This window comes from Macadamia integrifolia, unplaced genomic scaffold, assembly GCF_013358625.1.
Source record: "Macadamia integrifolia cultivar HAES 741 unplaced genomic scaffold, SCU_Mint_v3 scaffold90, whole genome shotgun sequence".
Classification (NCBI taxonomy): Eukaryota; Viridiplantae; Streptophyta; class Magnoliopsida; order Proteales; family Proteaceae; genus Macadamia; species Macadamia integrifolia.
The window spans coordinates 712,448-736,235 of record NW_024870574.1 but is presented as its reverse complement, the minus strand read 5'-3'; the positions used below and the strand labels follow the sequence as shown (position 1 = coordinate 736,235).

Sequence of the window (23,788 nt, the reverse complement as noted above, 5' to 3'; positions counted from 1 at the left end):
GGTTGGGATATTATTGGAACACAATGGAAGCAGATTGTGTAAGCTTTATCAATAAATGCCACAATGTCAGATATTTTCCAATATCATACATATCCCGCCAACGGAGTTGCACTCACTCAGTTCTCCTTGGCCATTCTCTAGCTGGGGCATTGACATTATTGGGAAGATCAACCCCAAAGCATCCAATGGTCACAAATTCATTTTGGTGGCCATTGATTATTTCACCTAGTGGGTAGAAGCTCAGTCATATGCAGTCCGCACCTCTGCTAAGGTGGTAAAATTATTTTAAGAAAATTTTATTTCTCGATATAGAGTACCTCAAGAGTTGATATCAGATCAGGAATCCCATTTTTGGGGCAAAATTGACAAAATCTGCACAAAGTTTGGTATCAGAAGGCATCGCTCTACCACGTACAGGACACAAACCAATGGTATAGTAGAGGCGGTTAACAAGAACATCAAGGTCATCCGACAGAAAATGGCTAAAACACAGAAGAATTGGGCTGATAAGTTACCCCTTGCCTTATGGGCATATCGATCCTCGACAGGGGCAGCTCCTTTCCCTTTTGGTTTATGGGGTTGAGATAGTTCTACCCATAGAAATCCTAGTGCCATCCCTAAGGGTGCTCCTGGATAGTTAGCTACCTGAAGGAGAATCGGTGAAGGCTAGACATGACGAGCTCAACTTTCTCGATGAAAAGCATATGAAGGCCATGGATAATCTGAAGAAGTATCAATTGAGAATGGCAAGGGCCTTTAACAAGGATGTAAAGCCCCATCACATAGAGGAGGGTGAGCTTGTTCTTCAAGAGCAAAGAGCCCCAATTCATGACCAAGAGGGAAATTCAGGCCCAACTGGAGTGGCCCATTCACTGTCAAAGAAATTCTACCAGGTAAAGCTGTAAAACTCATAGACCACAGTGGCAAAGAAATACTTGGACTAGTCAATATGGATCAACTCAAGAAATATTATGTCTGAAAGGGTGAATAGCCCGAACTACACTAGACCTGATTCTTCTCAAAGGATATTTAGGCAACTTGACATGTGCAAGTGCGGTCTCAACCATTTAAAACAATAAATTGGTTCCTAGATTAATAATCAAGGTATCTAAAAAGATCATTATAGCTTGTGTCCCCCTAGAATCACCATTTGGCATACAAGACCATTAGGTATTTGTCATTGGCCTATGGTCCTCCAAATTCTTATCTAGAATTCCACCCCCAATAGTCGCCACCTGGCACCACTATGTTAAGGCCTGTTCATTCCCCATCCTTGATTAGTCAATATATATATTTATATATTTATCACCACATCTATTTTTGTTTGTGATGGCTACAGGAAAAGTCAAGGACTCTCTGGATAAGACATTGAGAAAATGGACCTTGGACATAAACATGAGGGCACTGTGAGGGTAACGGCCGAAGATGGATCCCTGCCCTCTCTCCTCTCTCTTCCTTCCCCTTTGTGGCTAGGGGGAAGTGGCTCACGTCATGTGTGCTTCGCTTGCTGGCCCCGCACCACCATCTCACCGCTTGGAGATACGTGGAGGCCTATTTCGTAAGGGTGTAAAATTCATCATTTGAGATAGGGATTTTGATGATGGTCCAATTTAGGGATCAGCATCATGCAAATGGGGTTTGGACTTGCGACCTAGGGTTATGGGCCTAGGACCCAGGGGTGGGCCCGATTCCTGAGAAAAGGACTCAAAATTTGGTCTAGTCTAGAGATTTAGGGTAAATGTCAAGTTACAGAGTTGGGAAGGTGTTAAGCACCCAATCTGCAGGGTTTAACCGGTCTTCTTGCTAGATGCTTGAGAACGAACATTTTTCATAATTATTACTATTCCACATATATGGCTAAGTTATCACACATATCTACATTAATTGAATTCAAACTATTATATACACTAAAACAAGGCTTATTAGATGTCTACATTATGCTTGAATGGGGAGAGAGATTATACCTAAATTTGACCCCTGTTCAGGTCAAGAGGGGTGGGCCCCTGATTGGTATCGACTCAGACTGTCTTTCGTGTTCTCCTGGCTCAAGGGAAGATGGTCTTGACCTCTAACTCTCTTTCTTGAGAGATGCTGATTGTGATGGTATCCAGATAGAGTTTCAGCCAAGAACGGTTGCTTTCAGATTTGGATTCGGACAGAGCTTTGGCTAGGGAAGACTATTTCTGGATTTGGATTTAGATAGAGCTTTGGCTAGGAAGGCTATTTTTGGGCTTAGGACGAGGTGGCACTCCAGCAGAGCTTCCACTGGGGATAGGCTAAGGGAGGGCTAGGCTGAGGTGGCACTTCGGTAGAGCTTTCGCTGGGAATAGATATTCCTGGAAAGATTCCAGGGACACTCAAACAGAGGTTTGGCTAGAAAAGGCTATTTCTAGAAAAAAACAAGCTGACCTAAAAATGGATTGAAGAACTCCAAAGTCCCGAAGAACACTTTAAAGATCCGAACAGATTTCAGATCTTAACAAAAATCTCTTCGTAGACCCAAAGAACCTCAAAAAAGGGGGGGTTTCTATCTCAAGAACCCTCAAGAACGCTCAAGAACACTCAAGAACACTCAAGAACACTCAAAGGAGGTGGCTCAAGAACATACTATTTTTGGCTAAAAACTAGATCTAAATAAGATTTTGGATTGAAAATCTTCAAGATTCTGAAGAACACTTCAAAGATCCGAAAATGTTTTCGGATCTTGATGAAGGTCGCTCCGAAGATCAGAAAAAAATCAAGAGGGGGGAGGGGAGGAAAATTTCACTCTGAAAGGGATTTAGGTGTCTGTTGGTGTGTTTTTTCTAAGGGAGAGGGGGTATTTATAGTTTTTTTAACAAGTAGGAGAGGGGGAATCCCTTTATCCAGCGGACGAAAGGGGGGCTCTTGCCTAAAGTGAAGAGATAGGATTTTTGTCTAATGGGTAAAAGGGGGGTTGAAGGCAAAAATAGGTGGGGAGGGCTTTTGTCCAGTGGGTAAAATGGGGTTTTTAGAAAAAAAGGGGAGTAGAGAGAAATTTTAGCTTGGAAAAAGGTGATTTTCAGAAAAGCGGGAGGAGAGAGAAAGTTTATAAAAGGTAGTTTTTGAATAACCAGAAGGAGAGAGAAAGTTTTACAGGAAAAGGCAATTTTCAGAAAAGCGAAAGGAGAGAGAAAATATTGTTGAAAAAGGTAGTTTTCAAAAAAGCGAGAGGAGAGAGAAAATTTTGCCAGAAAAGGCGATTTTCAAAAAAGCAAGAAAATTTTATCAGAAAAGGTAGTTTTTGAAAAAGTGAGAGGAGAGAAAATTTTACTGGAAAAGACAATTTTTGAAACAGTTAGAGGAGAGAGGTCTTGCCGGGGGTTCAGGTGATGTCACGGGTGCACGAATGCATGGGTGTGCGGGCCATGTGCATGGTGTGAGGGACATGTGCATGGTGTGTGGGCCATATGTGCATGGTGTGCAAACCATGTGCACGGTGTGTGGGCCATGTGTGCACGGTGTGAGGGCACGGTGTGCATGGTGTGCATGGTGTGCATGGTGTGCTGGCCATGTGTGCATGGTGTGCTGGCACAGTGTGCATGCTGTGCGGCTGGGGCCTGCACACTGTGCGGTGGGGCTGCGCACAGCATGCAGCAGGCCTGCACACAACATGTGGCAGTCCCACGCACAGCCTACGACGGGGCCACGCACAACCTGCAGCAGGCCCACGCACAACGTGCGGTAGGCCCACGCACAGCGTGTGGTGGGGCTGCGCACAGCGTGTGGCAGGCCCATGCACAACTTGCGGCGAGGCCATGCACAACGTGCAGTAGGCCCACGCACAATGTGCAGCAGGCCCACGCACAGTGTACGGCCCATGCACAGCGTGCGACAGGCCAGTGGACAGGTGTGCGGCCAGGCTGGGCTTGGCTGGACTGGCTGGGCTGGTTGGCTTGGCTGAGCTAGTTGGCTTGGCTTAGCTGGATGGCTTGGCTGGGCCAGGCGGTTGGGTGGCTGGCCGGGCTGGTGTGCACAACATGCGCTCGAAAAAAAGTGAGTTTTGGGGAATGATTATCGAAGATCCATCGGTCCAATTTTGGCGTACCATATATCATCGGAATTGTATTTTCGAATACTATTCATCTGTATGGTCATCTTAACCAGATTCCTTCATATATAAAAAGTCAAAATTGGACCCCTTCCCTCCAGCATGGGGATTTCTAGGGTTTTAGACGTGGGAGTGTTTCGGGGTTATCTGGGTAGGTAGGGGATGAATTTTAGGGTGTTTGGGTCAGGTGAAGGATTTTTCCAAGTTTCCAGTGGGACTATCCGTGTGTGCGGCATATGTAGGGAAGTCACGACATGCACGCGAAAAAACGTAATTTTTTGGGAACAATTGCCGGAGATCGTCTATCTGATTTTGGCGTATCATATATCATCGGAATCATATTTTTGAGCACTTTTCATCTATATGGTCATCTTGACCAGATTCCTTCATATATAAAAAGTCAAAATTAGGCCTTCTTCTCTCCCACGCGGGGATTTCCAGGGTTTTGGGGAGGGGAATGTTTCCATCAGCATCTCTGTCAGTCGAAAGTCAGAAGTTGCGTCCAAGATCCATATTTCATCATAGCCAGAGGAGGGTGACAAAATTGTGTGTCTATAGAATGCTCCTCTTTGGCCGAGGCCTATGCCAACGGCCGAAGGGCAAAGAAAAGAATGACCACATTTTGTCACTCAGAGCATGTACTGCCGTCATCTTGCTCAGTTATGACAGAGTTGAAAAATGCAACAGATAATATCTCCTACCTACTTTGAAGTTGAGGACTTACCTAGGGCTGTCAATTGTGGAAAGGAATTCGCTGCTCTTCTAATCCTGCAAAAAAGGTTAGTACTTCGATCCTGATTCTTCTTTAGCTGGGCCTTGCATGTGCCAGTTCAGGGAAATATGGTCTCCAGGCTGGGTCTTTCATGCCGATCTGGACTATCTGGGACCGATGGTTACAAGAGAGAAATTCTCTGTTCTTCCAATCTTGTAATAAATGAAAAACATTTGATTTTTTTTTTTATTTTCCTTAGCTGGGCTTCACATGTGCCAGGTCAGGGAAATATGGTCTCCAGGCTGGGTCTTTTGAGCCAATTTGGACTATCTGGAACTGATGGTTACAAGAGAAAAATTCTCTGTTCTTCCAATCTTGTAATAAATAAAAAAAAATTTTATTTTTTTATTTATTTTTTATTTTTTTTATTTTCCTTAGCTGGGCTTCACATGTGCCAGGTCAGGGAATTTGGTTTTCCATACTAGTTCTTTTGAACCGGGCTGGGCTATCTAGTCTTCCAAGTGGGTTCTTTTGAACTGGGCCAGGCTATCTGGTCTTCCAGGTGAGTTCTTTCGAATCGAGCTGGGCTATCTGGTCTTCCAAGCGGGTTCTTTCAAACCAGGCTGGGCTATCTGGGACCAGGTCAATGCAATTGGACAGCCTGGAGTTGGGTCAATCATGTCTTTTCTTGATTTTTCCTTGATTCTTGATTTTTGGTTTAGAATCTGATTCCTGATGATGGCTTTTGACCCATATGGATTTATTCCTGCATTTCCTGCAAACACAAATACATGGATATTTTTTTTTCTTTTTCCCTCCCCTTGTTTGTTCATTATTTTATTTCAACATCTCTATGAAAACTTAGTTTTGGCACAAAAGAAAATCTTTCTTCCTCTTTTTTTTTTTTTCCTGTTTGCTTGCAATGCTTAGGCACAATCAATTCCATAACTCAAGTCATAATTAGAATAATCGGGATTACATGAGAATCCAAATACTTCCTCATTCTATTACCAAGTGAATTACATGAAAAGGGGGACCACCTTCCTACCACAGACGTGATAGGTGAATAACAAGGTGGGGAGACAATTCTTGAGGTGGGTGAAAGTTCACTAACTCTTCTGGGTCCATCTTCTCGAGCCCATATTGTTGGCTGATGTATATAGGCAAATTAAAGGACATGTGTGTCAATCCCATCAGTCTAACATAGTTGTGGCCAGGGGGTCTTCATCAGAAAATCTTCTTGTGGCTTCCCTGGGCACCTCCATGCAATATCTTGCACAGTCCTTTCCTACAAGTACTTCTTCCAATTGGTGATAAGGTCAAATTCCGAAACTTCTCTCTTATCCCGATAACAAAAAACTCCTAGTGGGTTTCCCCTTAATGGTATGGTGAGCTTCAGTTTCTCGAGGAGCCAAATTTGAAAAATAGTAGGACTTCCCTGATAATGATCTAGTCCGAATTTATGGCCATAGCTCATATCATCAAATCCCTTGAATGTCTCTGCAAGAACCGTAGGGACGATGTCACCTCCCTTCTTCAACTGTTTTACTACCTCAATCAGAACAGATGGTGCACCATTTCTGGGAGTGCGGAGAATATAACGAGCTATCATGCAAAGTAAATAAGCATCCAAGGATTGCTACTAATGGATTCCTCCCATTGGTAGATATTGGATGAAGATCTGAGCCACCTTCAGAATGTCGATTTTCCCATACCTGACAAACTGCTCTAAGCAATCTTTATTTAAAGAGGGTTGGAACAAACTACCTTTGGGTGGAGATAGCTTACAAACCTGAAATTCTTCAAGAGTTGGGCAAATCTCTACTAATCCAAATCGAAATACATGCAGGTTGGCATCCTAGTGTTGAGGCAACTGTTGGAGTAATTGGTGATGTAGCTTCACATATCCAACTTGGCCAAGAAATGACACATTCATGGATTCCAGCAATCCTTGTGCCCTCACATTTATGTCTAAGGTCCATTTCCTCAATATCTTATCCAATGAGCCCATGAATTTTCCTGAAACCAATACAAACAATGAGATATGATGATTTATCAAAGCATTACTCATTGGTTAATGATTCAAACAAGCCTTTACCATTGTTGCATCAAGCTCTTCTTTTTTTTTCTTTTGACTTTGACTGACCAAGGGTGGAGAATAAACTAGCCTTGATAAACTGGTGTTAGGTGGCAATTTTCTTTTAGGGGATAGAATCTTGGGTAAGAAGTGATGGACCAATGAGTGGATGATAGATACCTAATGGCCTTTCATGCCAAATGGTGATTCTTGGGGGACACAAACTATGATGATCTTTTAAGATACCTTGATTATTAATTAAGGAACCAATTTATTGCCTTTGATGGTTGAGATTGCACTTGCACATGTCAAGTTGCCTACGTATCCCTTGAAAGGAATCAGGTCTGACATAGTTCAGGCTATTCACCCTTACAGACATAATATTTCTTGAGTTGATCCATGTTAACCAGTCCGAGTATTTCTTCGCCGTAGTGGTCTATGAGTTTCACAGCTGTGCCTGGTAGAATTTCTTTAACAATGAATGGGCCGCTCCAATTGGGCCTGAATTTTCTTTTTGGGTCATGAATTGGGGCTCTTTGTTCTCGGAGAACAAGTTCACCCACCTCTATGTGGTGGGGCTTCACATTTTTGTTAAAGGCCCTGGCCATTCTCAGTTGATACTTCTTCAGATTATCCATGGCCTTCAAGGGCCTTTCATCAAGAAAATTAAGCTCGTCATATCTAGCCTTCACCCACTTTCCTTCAGGTAGCAGACTATCAAGAAGCACCCTTAAGGATGGTACTAGGATTTCCACAGGTAGAACCGGTTCAACCCGTTATACTAAAGAGAAAGGGGGTTGCCCCTGTTGAGGATCGTACAGAAGTCTGGTATGCTCATAAGGCAAGGGGTAACTTATCAGCCCAATCCTTGTGTGTTTCCGCCAAGTTTTGTAGAATGACCTTGATATTATTGTTAGCTGCTTCTACTGTCCCATTGGTTTGTGGCTTGTAAGTGATAGAACGATGCCTTCTAATACCGAATTTTGTGTAAATTTTGACGGTCTTGCCCCAGAAGTGAGATCCTTGATCTGATATCAATTCTTGAGGTACTCCATATCGGAAAATGATGTTTTCCTAGATGAACTTGGCCACCTTAGCAGATGTGAGGACTGTATAGGACTGAGCTTCTAGCCACTTGGTGAAATAATCAATGGCTACCAAGATGAACTCGTGGTTGTTGGATACTTTAGGGTTGACCTTTCCAATGATATCAATGCCCCAAGTGGAGAATGGCCAAGGAGAACTGAGTGAATGCAACTCTGTTGGTGGGATATGTAAGATGTTAGCAAATATCTGACACGTGGCATTTATTGACGAAGTCCACGCAATCTGATTCAATTGTGTTCCAATAATATCCCAGCCTAAGGATCTTCTTAGATAACATCTTGGCATTCACGTGGGGTCCACAAAGACCTTGATGAATTTCTTTCGTGATGGTTGTAGCTTGTTCCTCATCTACACACAATAACTGTATTCCGTCATTGGACCATTTGTATAACAGATCCTCTTAGAGAATAAACTGGGTGGAATATCTTCTCAGAAACTTTTTCTCTCTTTCAGTTGCTTCAACTGGATACTTCCTTTCCTTGATGAAATCCACTATGTGAGCAAACCAAGACCGACCATCGATAGTGAGAGAGTTCATCGAATTCTGATAAATGGGCTTGCTTCTTTATTCTCAGACTCTAGCCATAGGGTTGCACTCTACCATAGAAGCCAAGGTTGGAAGGGCATCAGCAAACCGATTATTATCCCTCTGGAAGTATTCAAATGAATCTTCTCAAAGTGTTCAATCACCTCTTCTAGATGCTCTTGATATGGCTTCAGCTTCTCATCTCTAGTTTTCCACTTTCCCTGTGTCTGACAGATGACAATGGATGAATCACCATAAACCTTGATCCTTTTCACTCCAATGGTTAAAGCAATTTCGAGCCCCAAAGCACAAGCTTCATACTCAGCAATGTTGTTGGTACATAGGAAGTTGAGGCGGAATAACAAAGGTAAATAAACACCGTCAGGAGTGACAAGCAATATTCCTACACCACATCCCTTCTGATTTCTGCTCCATCAAAGAATAACTGCCATTCATTAACTGTGTCTTCTTCCTCTACCACGGTGATTCCTTCATCGGGAAAGGCATCATTTAAGGATCTTCCATCTTCTGTGGGGTGAACAGCCAAATGATCAGCTATGGCCTGCCCCTTGATAGATTTTTGAGTAACATAGGTAATGTCAAATTCTGGTAGCAAAAGCAACCAACAGGCCATCCTTCCTATTAAGGCTGGTTTCTCGAAGAGATATTTGATGGGGTCCATCTTTGAGATAAAATGCACTGAATAGAAAACCAAGTAGTGTCGTAACCTTTTAGTTACCCAAATCAATGCAGCGCAAGTTCTTTCCAAATATGTGTACCGAGTCTCATATTCTAGAAACTTCTTGCTGAGGTAATATATGGCATGCTCTGCCCCCTTGTCCACTTCCTTCTGTGCTAGCAAATAGCCCATGGAATATTCTCCCACAGACAGATACAACAGAAGTGGTTCTCCTTCCACTGGCGGTGTCAATACTGGTGGGTTCATGAGGTACCCCTTGATCTTTTCAAAGGCTTGTTGGCATTGGTCATTCCATTCTGTGGGCTGATCCTTCTTCAACACTTGAAAATTGGTTCACAGATTGTAGTCAACTGAGCTATGAATCTACTAATATGTTGGATGTGACCCAAAAATCCTCGTATTTGCTTCTCAGTCCGTGGCGTGGGAATTTCCTGAATTGCCTTGATCTTGATAGGGTTGACTTCAATGCCTCTTTCACTCACCAAGAATCCTAACAAGTTTTCCATCATTGCCCCAAATACACACTTCTGAGGGTTCAACTTCAGTTGATACTTCTTGATTCTTTCAAAGAATCGCCTTAGTGCAGGAATATGCCCCTACCGATCTTTAGACTTTACTATCGTGTCATCCACATAGACTTCCACATCTTTGTTCATCATGTCATGCAATATGGCCATAGCTACCATTTGATAGGTTGCCCCAGCATTCTTCAGTCCAAAAGGCATCACCTTGTAACAATAGGTTCCCTATGGAGTGGTGAAGGCTGTTTTCTCACGATCTTCTGGGTGCATGCTTATTTGGTTGTATCCCGAGAATCCATCCATAAATGATAATAAAGCATGCCCTACCATATTATCCACCAATACATCAATGAGAGGTAATGGGAAGTCATCTTTAGGGCTTACTTTGTTAAGATCTCGGAAGCCTACGCACATTCGTACCTTTCCATCTTTCTTCGGTACTGGTACAATATTGGCCAACAATTGGGGGTACTTTACCACTTGTAGGAACCCTGCATTCCATTGCTTCGCAACTTCTTCTCTGATCTTCTCACTCCATTCTGGCCTTATTTTTTGGAGCTTCTTTTTTACTGGCTTTGCCCCAAGGTAAGTCGGGAATCGATGCTGCACAATGTTGGGGTTGATACCAAGCATATCCTCGTAAGACCAAGCAAAGACCTCGGAGAATTCCTTCAGAAGATTACTCATCCATTCTGCTTCTTTGTCACCAAGGGTAGTGCTAATTTTTACCTCTCAAAGGCATTGGTTAGTTCTTAGATTAATAACCCAAGTATCCTCACGGACGGGTTGGGCTTTCTTTGGTTTGCATTGTTTTATTAATTCTTGATATTTATTAAGATCATCATCGGAAAAAGGAGGCAAGTCATACTTGGAATCAGAAATTTCATTCATGAAAGAAGGAGTAACAGACTCGTCATACAAGAACTCTGGACTCTTCTCCAAAAGGGAGGTTGACACAGAATCACAACACAACAGATTTGACTACACACTCGATAACTGGCTTGATGCTTTCACCAGGGGTAATCAGGCTGGTTAACTCAAAAGCATGAGCAAACTTGAAGTTTTCCCCAATGCTTGTCCAGTTCAGAAGTGGTTCAGTGGCTTGATGGATGAGGAGATGTGGCAAAGGACCTTCTTCACCTTCTGAGAAAGTTGCTGCTATTTCTTTAGTGGCACAATGGTTCCTTTGGATAGGTGCCTGCTTCTTTATGAATACTAGCTGATCAATCTCGTGCTCTCGAAAGGTGAACTTTCTGAGGGGTGAAGATCGATGGAGACTGCTCAATCCTTTTTTTATGAAGTCTATCTTTTCGAGCCTGTTGAGGGATGCCATCCCGGTACCTCGGTCACATCTTTTGCCACATTTACGAGCCTTCCCATTGTAATTGGTTTGGGCATAGTACATACAAATCATCATCCTCTTTTCTCTCCTCTGCTTTGCATACACACTTCTTCCTCTGAAAGGATGGGGCTTGAGCTCATGCAACTCTCGGGCTCTTGGCTCTTATAGGAGGGAGCAAATGAAACCTTTCAAATCAATGGGTAGCGATAGACTATAGGGGAGCCTTATCTTCTTCTCCCATTCTCTCTTTATGAGATCTCGAGGACTAGGTGCCTCCTTTGATTGGATCAATGTTGTAGGACCATCAGAGGAAGACTCAGTCTCAATCAGTGTAATTTTTGCTATCCCAGTGATGCCACTGTCTTGGTCACCTTCTTTGACTAGCATTTTCTATTGTTCCACTTCATGAGTCACCCAATAAAACTCATCTTGGAAGAAAATTTCAAGTCTTGGTTGCATCTTGGCGACAGTCTCATCAAACCACGGCTCCACATTTCCATGAAAGGGAAAATCTTCTCCTTCTTTCACAAAGTACCCATTGAGAGTAGGGTAGTAAGTGACGGAGATCTTCCTAGTCATTCTCAGCACTTTCTGCCCTTTGACAGTTGGAGGAGTGTACCCGAGACCATTCTTTCCTTTGTTTATCACCAAACTAGGCTGCTTTGGAACTCCTTGGTGATATTTCCCAGTCCCATGCTAGGAAAATACTGCATGTTCTTCATCATATGATTCACTGGAGGACTCCAGATGGCTTCATAATTAGCTGGGATTTTCTCCTTTGGAGCTTCTTTGGCAATGGCTGCCAAGTGGTGTCTAGTTCAAAACCACTCAGCTGCACCTCCTAGTCTTGTTCTTCCCCATTTTCAATGTTGGCCAAAGTGTTAACCACTTCAGGATCTCCGGCCACTAAGACCACCTTCCCCTCGTGAATGAACTTCATTTTTTAATGGAGACTAGAGGACACTGCTTCGCAGGATGCAGCCAAGGCCTTCCCAAGAGCATATTAAAAGCTGTCGATATATCAATGACTTGGAAATCAACATCAAACTTCATCGGGCCAATCTTTACAGCAAGGGTAATGATGCCAAGGATCTTAATGATGCCAAGGATCTTCCTCTTGGTATTATCATATGCCCTTATGATTTGTGTGGTTGGCCTCATTTCTTCCAAGTTGACATCGATACTCTTTACTGATCTCAATGGTAGCACATTCAAAGCAAACCCATTGTCAATAAAAACCTAGGGAACCACTTTGTCAAGCCATTCAACTATAATGTGGAGAGCCCAATTATGTTGGGTTTCCTTAGGAAGCTCAGAATCTGAGAACATCAGAGACTGCACTGTATATGTTGCTCCTACTATATGTGCGAGGTGCATCGGATTTATCTCGATCGGTACTTGCACATTAATGAGAGACCTCAAGACTGCTTCAAGGGGCAAAGGGGATGCCATCAACAATCCCCAAAGGGAGATGTTTGCCTGGGATTTCTTGAGTTGAGCCAACATTGGGTTCTCTGGCTCTTTCTTTACGCTGCTAGTTTCGACCTCATTAGCCCTTGGCTGCTCTACCACTAGAGCCTTGCCCTTGTAGTCTTTCCCACTTCTAGTTTCCATCACATTGATTGGTTTTTTCACAATAATCTCGGTGGGATAACTATCTTCATCATCACTATTGGTTAGGGTGATTATCCCCACCATAGAATCATCTTCTTCTAATTCTCCTTCCCTACTTGGGGTGGGAAGTCAAGGACCTCCACAAATATCCACCGCCCTAGCTCGTAGCATCTTGACTGCATTAGAAAGTTATTAGAATGCAGTGTCTACTGCCTTTACGATTGTGTCATCTGGTCCTATTTCTTCGAGATCATCCAATTGCTCTCGGTAGTAAAGATCACTAACGGTTACTTCCCCCAACATTTTGTTAATTTCTTCTACCCTTTCCTGCATCCTCAATGTGTTAGAATACACTTCACACAGTTTTTCTTCCAACTCAGATGTGGAATACTGGTCATCCATATAAACTTGAGTCGGCTCTCCAGATTCCCCCTCATTTTCTGAATCTGATGTAGAATCATCTCCCTCCATGCATAGGGAAGGGTAAATGCCACTTGTTGGATCAGCTGTTAGGTCATCATTGCCAATGGCGTAGACTGAGAAACATGTCGGATGTTTTGGTGAGTAATATTCTGACTCATCATCATAATCATTGTACCAAGGCCCTTGGTAGTCAACCCAGTCTAGATACCCATCATCCTCTCAAGAATCAGAGTCATCTCCATCCTTCTCATCTTCATTTTCTTCCTTATTGTCATCGTCATCATCCTTTTCTTTGCTGATTTCACTCCCCCTTAATTCTTTATCAGATTCCGCAAGACTATCAAATTCTCCGACATCCAAACGCTCGTAGTATTCTGATGAGCACATTTATATGTGAAATCTAGGGTAATAAAACATGCATTTTATATATTTAGAATGGAGCTACCCTGGTTTTACTCTCTTTTTGTAGGTTTTGTATTTTAAAGGCTTTAAGCATTATCGGACGTCATATCTCTCCAACAACAACTACCTAGTGTAGTTGGTGAGCTATGGTGTGCAAAATTCCCTTGCTCACCAGGAGGTCTCAATTCGAATCTCATGGTTCTCTTTTTTTGGAGAATTTTGTTGAAGATTTCCTACTTTTCACTCACTTAAAGCACTAAGGGCATGGAGGGGATTTCCACATCAAATTAGAAGCAAGAAAAATCGTGGAAGGGGTTCCTGCGCAAGAAGAGAAGAAAAAAAAAAGGGAGAAATAAATCTTGTCCAAATCTTCTCTCTCCTCCACATCATCACCAAAAGATTGTCCAAATGACACAAAGCAAGAAGGAAAATTGTCCCTTGGAGGGAGAAAAAGAAGAGAAATAAATTAAAAAAAAAAAGGAAAGAAAATAAGCAAAACAAAATTATAGGAAATTTCTCCAAGTTTATTTCTCTCTTCTCTCTCCTCCACCTTAGCATTTTTGGTCTCAAAAGATCTCACTACCAACTGTGAGTTTCTCCCTTTTAGGAAAGAGAAATTTGTTACTCTACCTCCCTATTCCCTATAAATACAACTCATGTAAGAGGAGGAGAGACACTTCATTCTTCTTCTAGGTTTTTTTTTTTTAGTTGCTCTATCTCTTTCTCTAGCTCTAGTTCTAAGTTTATGCTTTAAACACTTTTGTAAGTTCTTTTTATTCAATTAATGTAAGCACTTCTATTTTTGATTCAGTTTTTTTATTTTTATTGTTTAAGCAATTGAAATTGTAATTTTCAAGTCCTAGTTCTAGGCTTAGTTCTAGGTGACAAGAACAAGCTATGAAGCATGTCTTTCAAGTTCCATTATTTTTTTCTTTAGATTTGTTTTCTCTAGTACTAGAACTTTCAGATTTGGTTTATTCCAGATCTGGTTTTTGGTATTGGTAGTATCTGAAATCGATCAAGTTTTCAGTTCAAGGGTTGAAGTTTAAGTAAGTAGGCTCCCTCAATAGTCTTCTCTCCCCCCTCTCATTCCTTCTTCTGACTACCCTTTCTTTCTTAATTTAGGATTTTAATTTGAGTCGTTACATTATTGCTATCCCTTTCCCCCAAGGTTCATGGCTAGTGTATGTGTTTGGCTTTGCCCCTTCTAGCCATAGAACCATCAATTTATTACTTTTATTTTAATTGTATCCCTTTCCCTAAAGCCAAGTAGAGTAACCCTTGTAAGAGTGACTCTCTGGTCAAATAGAGAAGCTTATATTATGATGCATCCCTCGGGCTAAGTAGAGAAACCTACTTGTGAGTCTCTCTCTAGCTTTCTCCCCTTTCTTTTACTTTATTTTTATTTCAACATTTTTTTCCTTTAGTGTTTTTTTTTTTTAAATTACGTGGGCTGTTTATTTTTAGTTATTTATTTATTTAATTTTAATTACATGGCTTGCGTCTTTAAATTCTTAGATGACGAATGGTTAGGACGTTATTTTAGATACATATGTTTAGGACGGTAATTAGAATTAGATCACAACCATTAATCGGTTCACTTTCGTATTATTAAAAGAAGTAAAAAAATAAAGTGGCTGCTCTCCCTGTGTTCGACCCGTAGCTACACTGATCCGCACGCTTGCGGTTACATTTAAAATCTCAAACAAGTTTTTGGCACCGTTGCCGGGAAAACAGTTTCATGTTATTTTTTGCTTTCTTTTGGTAAATCAGAGTGCTTTGTTTGCTTTGTTTTGTTTTTCCTTTTCTTTTATTGAATTTCTGAGAAGAACAACTTGCAATAATAATTGTATCGGTGGAGGTCGCCATGCCTCACAGTATGATAAAGACAGGTTTCGCCCTATAGCAGTACCTCAGGAATTGACCTGAGCAACCCCGGATCCTTGTCGGTAAGCTTCCAAAAAAGCCAAAAAAATCAAACTTGTCTTACTCTAGTTGTGGGTAGTTTTCTATTGCATGAGTGTTTGGTGGGTACGTAATACTAAGAATCAGTTAGAAAGAAGAGATCCATCAAGTAGTGACCCTATACGTTTGCTCTCTTTAAAACCCTTCAATATAGGAGACCAACAGCAAAACCCTTCACCTAAACCTCTGAAAGACAGATTCTACCCTACTAGAACATCCTAACCTTCTTGCATAGTTCTACCACAAGCCTAGGGTAATAATTTTAAACTCAAATCTCAATACATCACTAAGTTGCCCCACTTCCATGGGTTGACCTCTGAGGATGCATACCTATTTATAATGGAATTTGAAGAGGTATGTGTTCTAATTAAGATCTAACAGCTTTCTGATGATACTGTTAAGCTTAGGTTTATCACTTTTGCATTAAAAGACCAAGCTAAGAAGTGGTTATATGAGTAACCCATAAATTTGATAACGTCATGGGAACAGTTCACAGTTGTCTTCCTTAAGAAGTTTTTCCCAACTCACAAGACCAATAAGCTTCGAAGTGATATCCTTCAGTTTAGGCAAAAGCCTAGTGAGTCATTTTCCAAACTTATGGAGAGATTCAAGGATCTATTCCAAGAATGCCCTCACCATGGCCTAGACCTATGGCATTTATGTTAAATAATTTATGAGGGTATTGATTATCCAACTAAACAAATGATAGAGTCTATGTGCCCTGAGGGATTCACATCTTTTACAGATGAAGGAAAGGCATGGGAATTCTTACTTGACTTAGTTGACAAAACCCGTGAGTGGGAATCAACCCAAGAGATTGAAAGAACCATAGGAGGAAAATGATATTTTGTGGATGGGATAGTAGCCAAAGAAGCCCATTTGGATAGCCTAATCAAGAGATATGAGGCTATTGTTCCTAGAGAGCCATCATCAGTCAATTTGGTTAAGATTTGTGCTTGGTGCCAGTCCCTTGGACATCTCATAGAAGAATGCCCCAGCACCTCTGGGGGCACTTCTAATGATAGTGTTAACGCCTTATACTAGAATAATTCATATAGTAATACCTACAATCCAGGATGGAGAAATCACCCAAATTTCTCTTGGAATCAAGGCAACCAAGCAGAGCCTTCCAATTTCTATAATCAATGTCAACTTGGACTCCAAAGGCCTCCCTTTGCACAATAATCTTTTTCCCAAAATACTTTTCCTAGGTCAAATGTAGGACCTCAGGCTAGTTTTCCTAGGGCCCCTCTCCTATCATCTTATCAGCAACCCCCTGGGTTTACCAACACTGGAGAGGCAAGTAGAATAAGTGACTTGGAAAAAAATATGGCCCTCCTCATGACAAGCCATCAAAATCTTACAAGAGAACTCACTCAAGTTGTCTCAATTATGCATGAGAGGGAGAAAAGAACTTTACCCAGTCAACCAGAGCCTAACCCTAGGCATCATCAGCCTGTTAGTTCATAAACATCAACTAATGCACACTGAATATAGTACAAGGTCAGACCCAACAAGGGCCCTCTAACCAAAGTAATGTTTATGCCCTTAGGAGTGGTAGAGAGTACCAACAAAGTGTTCCTAAATCTTCCTCATCTATTACTCCTGTTAACTCTCCTTCAATTGAGGACACAAGTGTGCCTCTTGTTTCAGGTTCGTCTGATGAACCTAAAGATTTTTCTAAAACTAAGGATTATTTGGTTGAGGAAACCAAAAATGATTTTTCTGAACAGGGGCAAATCCCTAATAGTCCTTATGTTCATCCTGTCCCATTTCCTAATCGTTTGGTAAACAAAAGGAAGATTGCTTCCATGGAAAAAATTTTAGAAGTCTTTAAAAAGGTAGAAGTGAACATCTCTCTTTTGGATGCCATATCCCAGATCCCCACCTATGCAAAGGTACTGAAAGATTTGTGTACTCACAAACGTATCACTAGTGTGCCCAAAAAGGCGTTCTTGGCAGGTAACATTAGATCCATAATTACTCAGCCTATAGCAGCCAAGTATAAGGATCCAAGGAGCCCTACCATATCTTGTGTCATAGGCAACACCTACATTGAGCATGCCTTACTTGACCTTGGCGCAAGTGTGAATCTTTTACCTTACCAGATGTACAGGCAACTTGGATTGGGAGAATTGAAAGCCACTGGAACTACTCTTCAGTTGGCAGATAGGTCTGTTAAAATTCCTAAAGGGATGGTTGAGGATGTCTTACTAAAGGTGGGGGAATTTATTGTCCCTGTTGATTTTATTATGTTAGATACCAAGCCATTCTCAACCAAGGATGAGATCCCAATAATTCTAGGAAGACCATTCTTGGCTACCAGTAATGCATTAATCAATTATCGGAATGGTTTCCTAAGATTATCTTTTGGTAACCAAACTGTTGAGTTTAATATGTTTAGGATAGGCAAGCAACCACATATGGAAGAAGAGATTAATATGATTGAGGATTTTTTGGATTTTTCTGATGATTTAATTACCAACTTTGATATTAATTTTGATTCAGAATTCCAAGAGTGTATGGATGAGTTAGATGATGATAGTGAAAATTTCTTTTCTAAAGTCTTGAGTCTTCATACACCTGTGGAGCCCTTAGGACCCCTTCCAATTCCATTCCCAAACCTTCCATAGTTGAGCCCCCTAAGCTAGAGCTTAAGGAGTTGCCATCTAATTTGAGGTATGCTTTCCTAGGGCCTGACCAGACTCTTCCTGTAATAATTTCTTCAAATTTGACTTCTGGCCAGGAAGAGGAGTTACTTAAAGTGTTAAAAGATAATAAGGCTCTGTACTGTAACATTCTAAAAAATCAATTCTGTTGTTTTTTTATTTTTTTGGAACAGAAATAGAGTAAAAGTTGTATGGTGAGTCCGGTTCAATTTCTTGTTTTTTTGTAATGAACCGGCACTTTTAAGTTTTAGAATTCATTTTTTGAAGCATGAAAACCAAGCTTCTCACGATCAGAATCTATTCTGATCAAAAGGCGCAGAATGGAAACTCCGACTTAAGTACGAAAGGGCAAAATCGAAATTTGCCCTTAAAACATAAGAGGCACTTAAAACTTCAGTCGACCGAACCCTAAAACTCATTCTCTTTCTTGGAATACCAGAAGAGAGACACAAGAGAAACCCTTTCTTCATCCTCCTTCCTCCTTCGTCCTTCGCCTAACAGTCACTTCCCTCTTCCTCCCTCATCTCTTCATTCTCCTTCGCCCGAAACCCATCCCTAACCTCCCTCACTGGAAACGAAAATCGGTGGTTCATCAGCGTCCGGCGCTAGGTCCAAAGCTACAGCAGGTTTGGCGGCACAACAATCCCTGAAGTCCTTAACTCCTCGACCAGCGGCGGACACTCCAAGCTCTCCTCGACCAGCGGCGGACACTCCAACCTCCTGCAGAAATAGGTTAGAAACAGAGAAACCCCCTCTTTCCCTCTCCTTGTGCGCTACAGAATTTTTTTTTTTTTTTTTGGGTAACAACAGAAGTTGGTTCATGCTCAATATGCTTGATTCCTGATTGGATACCTTCCCGAAAAATAAAAAAGAATAACTAGGAAGGCACAAAATAAGCAATAGGAAATCCAACCTAACTTCTCCATTTACATTACCATCTTGTATTTGTCATGGGGTTTAAAAATTTGTATTCGGACATCAGATCAGTCTCTTGACTCTGGTTTGAATCCACAAGATTTATTAAAAATTCAATTCTACTTAAATCTGGGAAACACATTTTTCACAATCAATGTCAACTAGGATCAGGATTGGTCCCTTTCCCTATTTGCTTTACCCTACCACTGATTCTCTGATTTCCCTCTTCATTATTTTCTCTTTCTTCTTCCCATTATCATTATTTCCCATGGTTCCTTCATCTTTTTCTATGTTCTTGTTCCCGCCCCCCGTTCGCTGGTTCGCCATTTCCAATATCTAAGGACATCCTCCAGGTTTCATATTTTCAAATAAAAAAAAAAAGATAATTATCTTTTTGTTGTTCGTCGAGTTCTCCGGGCATTCTCAGTCAAAGAAAGCAGTCGCCATGATTTTCTAAGCAAGTCCCCTGTCCTCTCCGGTCTCGAGATAGATTTCCATTGCACAAGTCCTGTAAGGAAGTATTTGATTCTGAAAATGCTCTCCAAAGATCAAAGTACTAGTAGTGGGAGTGTCAGATTCTCCTTCTTATTGTTTCTCTTTTTATAGGAGGAAGGAAGTATTTGAATTTTTGGAACAGAGAGTGGGAGTGATTTGGAAATTTTGGTTGGTTAAGTATACTGCACGTTTGTTTGGACTTGGGGGAAGAAGAAATGAAGATTTGAATTTGGATAGTTGGATACTCGTACTAGTAGTGGGTAGGGGTTGCAGTCTTACTGGGGGATGATTTGAACAAAGTTTATTCTGACTTCTGAGTTCGCATTGCTTCTCAGTAATCTACAACGATTACTCTCTCATTTTATTGTTTTTTCTTTTTAAAGTGTTATGCGAGTTTTGATTTCTCTTTAACTTTTGATGTCTGATGTCGGATCATTTTTCATTCATAATAGTTGGACTCCTCTGGTTTTTCCTATTTACCTCTCTATTATTAACTGTTCTATATTATTGTTGTTGTTTCCTAGTTGAGGGTTCCCTTCTCATGCTTTGATTCCCAAAGGGTCATATGTATTCCAGTATATACACAAAAGAGTTCAGGTTGACAATATTCAGTTTAACAAGTTGCTGAATCCAAATAAGGTACCACATGTTCAAATATTTACCAAAGATTAGAGTTTATGCATGAAGCCATCTCTGCATCCCAAGTAATTTTATGATGTGGAGTAAGTAGGTTATGGTAAAAGGGTTTTTTTATGTGGCACCATAGATTTTGTTTATTTTGGGAAGTGAACACTCCAATCTTATTAAGCATGAGCTCATCTCTGCATCGTACATTGACGATGTGGATGATCACCTTTTCGAGCTCACATCCATGTCTGGTTTATTGCTATTTTATCTGATGAATAGTTGCCGTTTCATATTTCATATTTAGGAGAAGAATAAAAGAGTCAAATAAGACACAAGAGAAACCTCTCTCCTTATTGTAGTGTAAATCCATTGCATTGTCTGTAACTCTTTATCCCTTGACAATGAATATTTTTTGTATTTTGCAACATTTGTTTATGTAATTTTGGATGCTGTCTGTGAATCCCTTCTGACACCAATGAAAGATAGAGGGTTGACACCTTCAATTGTTCTCATGGGGCTTCATTGTATCCTTATACCTTCTAGAACCTATCATAGATTAAGGGTTAGGGTGCCTTGGTGAAAATCAGTGTTTTCAATTTGGATTTTAAATTCATGTTCTTTTTTTTTTTTTGGTAAAATAGTGAGAAAATGTCAACTTCAAAACAAGCAGTTAATGAGACTGCAAAATGGAGCCAAGCAAATGTAGACACCCTTATTGTTCTGATGGTAGAGGAAGTTAAGAAAGGACATAGGACTACTTTGACTTTTAATAAAGCTGGTTGGAACAACATTGCCAATAACTTCAAAGAAAAAACTGGGGTCAACTATGCCATTGTACAGTTGAAGAACAAAGTGAACAAACTGAGGCAGGATTATAGTTAGTTTAAGAAGCTATTGGAGACAACTGGTTTTGGTTGGGATACTGCTTCAAGAACTTGTACTGTTGATGATGAATCCATCTGGGAATCGCATATTAAGGTATACTCAATTTGTATTTAATTTGAGTATTTTGAAATTCCAGGATATATCAATTCAAGTATTTGATTATGCGTATTTTTTATTTATTAGGATAACCCTACTTGGGCACGATTTAAGAAGCACGGACTACCACAATGGCCAGAACTATGTATGGTATTTGGTGATACATATGCAGACGGCGAAGGAAGTGGGACTCAAACAACCATGTTGGAAACTTTGGGGGCCAATGATGCTAGGAATATGATTGAGTCTTGTGATGAGTCAAGTTCCGCTGATGAAGTTACTCCATTAGGTGACACTCAAACTGAAGCAGTGGAAAAAAGGCCAGTTACTAAGCATATGCATGATAGGACTCCAAATGCGAAAAGGAGGAGGAGCAAGTCTAATGATTGGTCAATGGCATTCAAGGCAATTCAAGATATTAGTAAATCAAGGGTAGAACGAGATGCGAGCATGTCCACTGCTTCAACCCAAAATGCGGAACAGATGTATGGAATTACTAGGGCCATGGAGGTGCTTGAGTCAGGATATGAGTTAGATGAAGCACTATACGAGAAAGCACTTCGGAAGTTAATGGCTGACCCGCAATGGAGAGAAGCATTAATTTCCTGCCCTCCTCATCGGAAGTCAATACTCCTTCGTACCCTTCAGTAGTTTGCTTCTTGAAAAGTTCTTTTAATTAGATAGATTGATAACTCTACTTGGATTGTGCCTTGACCCTACTTTTAACTTTGATGGTTTGCTATGTTTTCCTTCACTTTTTAAGATGTTATGGATGACTGTGTCTTGACTTTTTTTTATAACTGTAGTATTTGATGTCCTGAATATTTGATCATTGTACCTTGACACTACTTTTAACTTTGATGGTTTGCTATGTTTTCCTTCATTTTTTTTAAGGTGTCTTGGATATTTGTTCAAAATTATGGTTTGATGTGTTTGCATATTTCTAATTTTATATTATAGGAATGGATCAAAGAATGATCGCATCTAGGGAACACATTGAACAAATGGAAAGGGATGACACTGATGCAGAAATCATGATGTGTATAATGTTGTTGATGAAAGCACATGATTCATTATACACTAGAGAGCTCATACGAGATAGTAAATTGACAGGACCAGAGCGAGTGAGTGAGGTTCTAAACGGACATGTAGACAGATGCTGTGAACAGTATAAAATGGAACGCCATGTCTTCCTCAACCTTGAAGCGTTAATGCGACAATGTGGTTGGTTGGAAGATAGTCGATATTTAAGAGTGGATGAGCAGTTGGCAATGTTTATATCTATCGTTGGTCACAATGATAGGTATAGAGACATAGCAGAACACTTTCAGCGTTCTCTTAACACTATAGGTGAACACTTTAAGAAAGTGTTACGTGCTTTCATACTACTGGGACAAGAGAATATCAAACCTCCAAACTTCAGTCGTTGCCCTAAACAGATTCTTGAAAAACCAAAGCTCTATCCTTTCTTCAAGGTATGTTGTTTATGATTAAAACAATGATTATGTTGTTTTGTGGTTATACGTGGTTTGATTTGATGAATATCCATGTATTGGTACTAGGACTGCATTGGCGCGATTGATGGCACTCATGTTAGTGCTTCTGTACCTTTATCCAAACAAATACCGTACAGAGGAAGGAAAGGAGATACGACCTGGAATGTTATGTGTGCATGTGACCTTGACATGAAATTCACTTTTGTGTACGCTGGTTGGGAGGGTTCGGCAAATGATTGTCGAGTATTCAATGAGGCATTGAATAACCCTAAATTTGAATTTCCTCATCCTCCACCTGGTACGTTCTAAATCTTAACATCAATAGTTGATTATCCTCTATTTTACATATTGTGTTGATTCATTACTTTTCACTTTACGTGCTAGGTAAATAATATGTGGTTGATTCTGGTTATCCATCTACTACTGGATTCTTGACGCCGTTCAAAGGACAAAGATACCATCTAAATGATTATAGGAATAGACGTCCAAGGACAGCAGTAGAGCTATTTAATAATAGACACTCTTCTGTTAGGAATGTTATAGAGCGCAGTTTTGGTTCTTTGAAGAAGCGCTTCCCAATTCTGAGCAAAATGCCATGTTTTCCATTGAACACCCAAACATGCATCGTCATTGCTTGTTGTGCACTTCACAACTTCATTCGGGAGGAAGAAATTACAGACAAGAATTTTAAGGAGTTTGGTGAAAATTGGTGGAATGAGGAGCCTGAAGAAATTCAAGATTATGTAGCACCGGCTCACATTAGTATAAGCTTAGTAGAAAGAAGAAGACAGATGGATGATCTTAGGAAAAAGATTGCAAATGAGTTAGCTGTTAAAGCTGGAATGGCTCAAATTACATGATTACATTTTGATGATTGGATTTAAACTTTGAAGTAGTGGGACATGTTTTGCAGTTAAGAATTAAATTGGAAGACCTAATTTATGCCCTTAAGTTCATAATTAGATACTTTAAGAATTATGTCAATACTTGCATTTATTCTTGTTCATACTTTTATGTTATTATGATAGATCATATTTTTGTTGAAACATTTCATATTTCATATGGCAAGGAAACACGGCCAAATATTTCATATTTGAAGTGAACACCATGTTGTTGATATGGAGATATTCTTATTTGTCTCATTCGA

General features: G+C 40.6%; 2 protein-coding genes and 1 non-coding gene across 3 annotated transcripts; 2 read left to right on the top strand and 1 right to left on the bottom strand.

Moving 5' to 3' along the window:
* Nucleotides 1-15,995: 15,995 nt before the first annotated feature.
* On the bottom strand, nt 15,996-16,102 carry LOC122070389. The gene has a single exon (XR_006137751.1). It is a non-coding gene; the product is annotated as a small nucleolar RNA R71 (small nucleolar RNA).
* Nucleotides 16,103-20,984: 4,882 nt separating this feature from the next.
* LOC122070374 lies at nt 20,985-22,062 on the top strand. Its single transcript, XM_042634521.1, has 2 exons — nt 20,985-21,142; nt 21,233-22,062. Exon 2 carries the CDS (start codon nt 21,293-21,295, stop codon nt 21,794-21,796), a length of 504 nt encoding a protein of 167 aa, XP_042490455.1. The 5' UTR covers nt 20,985-21,142; nt 21,233-21,292; the 3' UTR covers nt 21,797-22,062.
* A 312-nt stretch (nt 22,063-22,374) lies between these two features.
* Nucleotides 22,375-22,963, top strand: LOC122070362. The gene is made up of 2 exons (XM_042634506.1): nt 22,375-22,620; nt 22,708-22,963. Exons 1-2 carry the CDS (start codon nt 22,417-22,419, stop codon nt 22,948-22,950), a joined length of 447 nt encoding a protein of 148 aa, XP_042490440.1. The 5' UTR covers nt 22,375-22,416; the 3' UTR covers nt 22,951-22,963.
* The last annotated feature ends 825 nt before the right edge of the window (nt 22,964-23,788 follow it).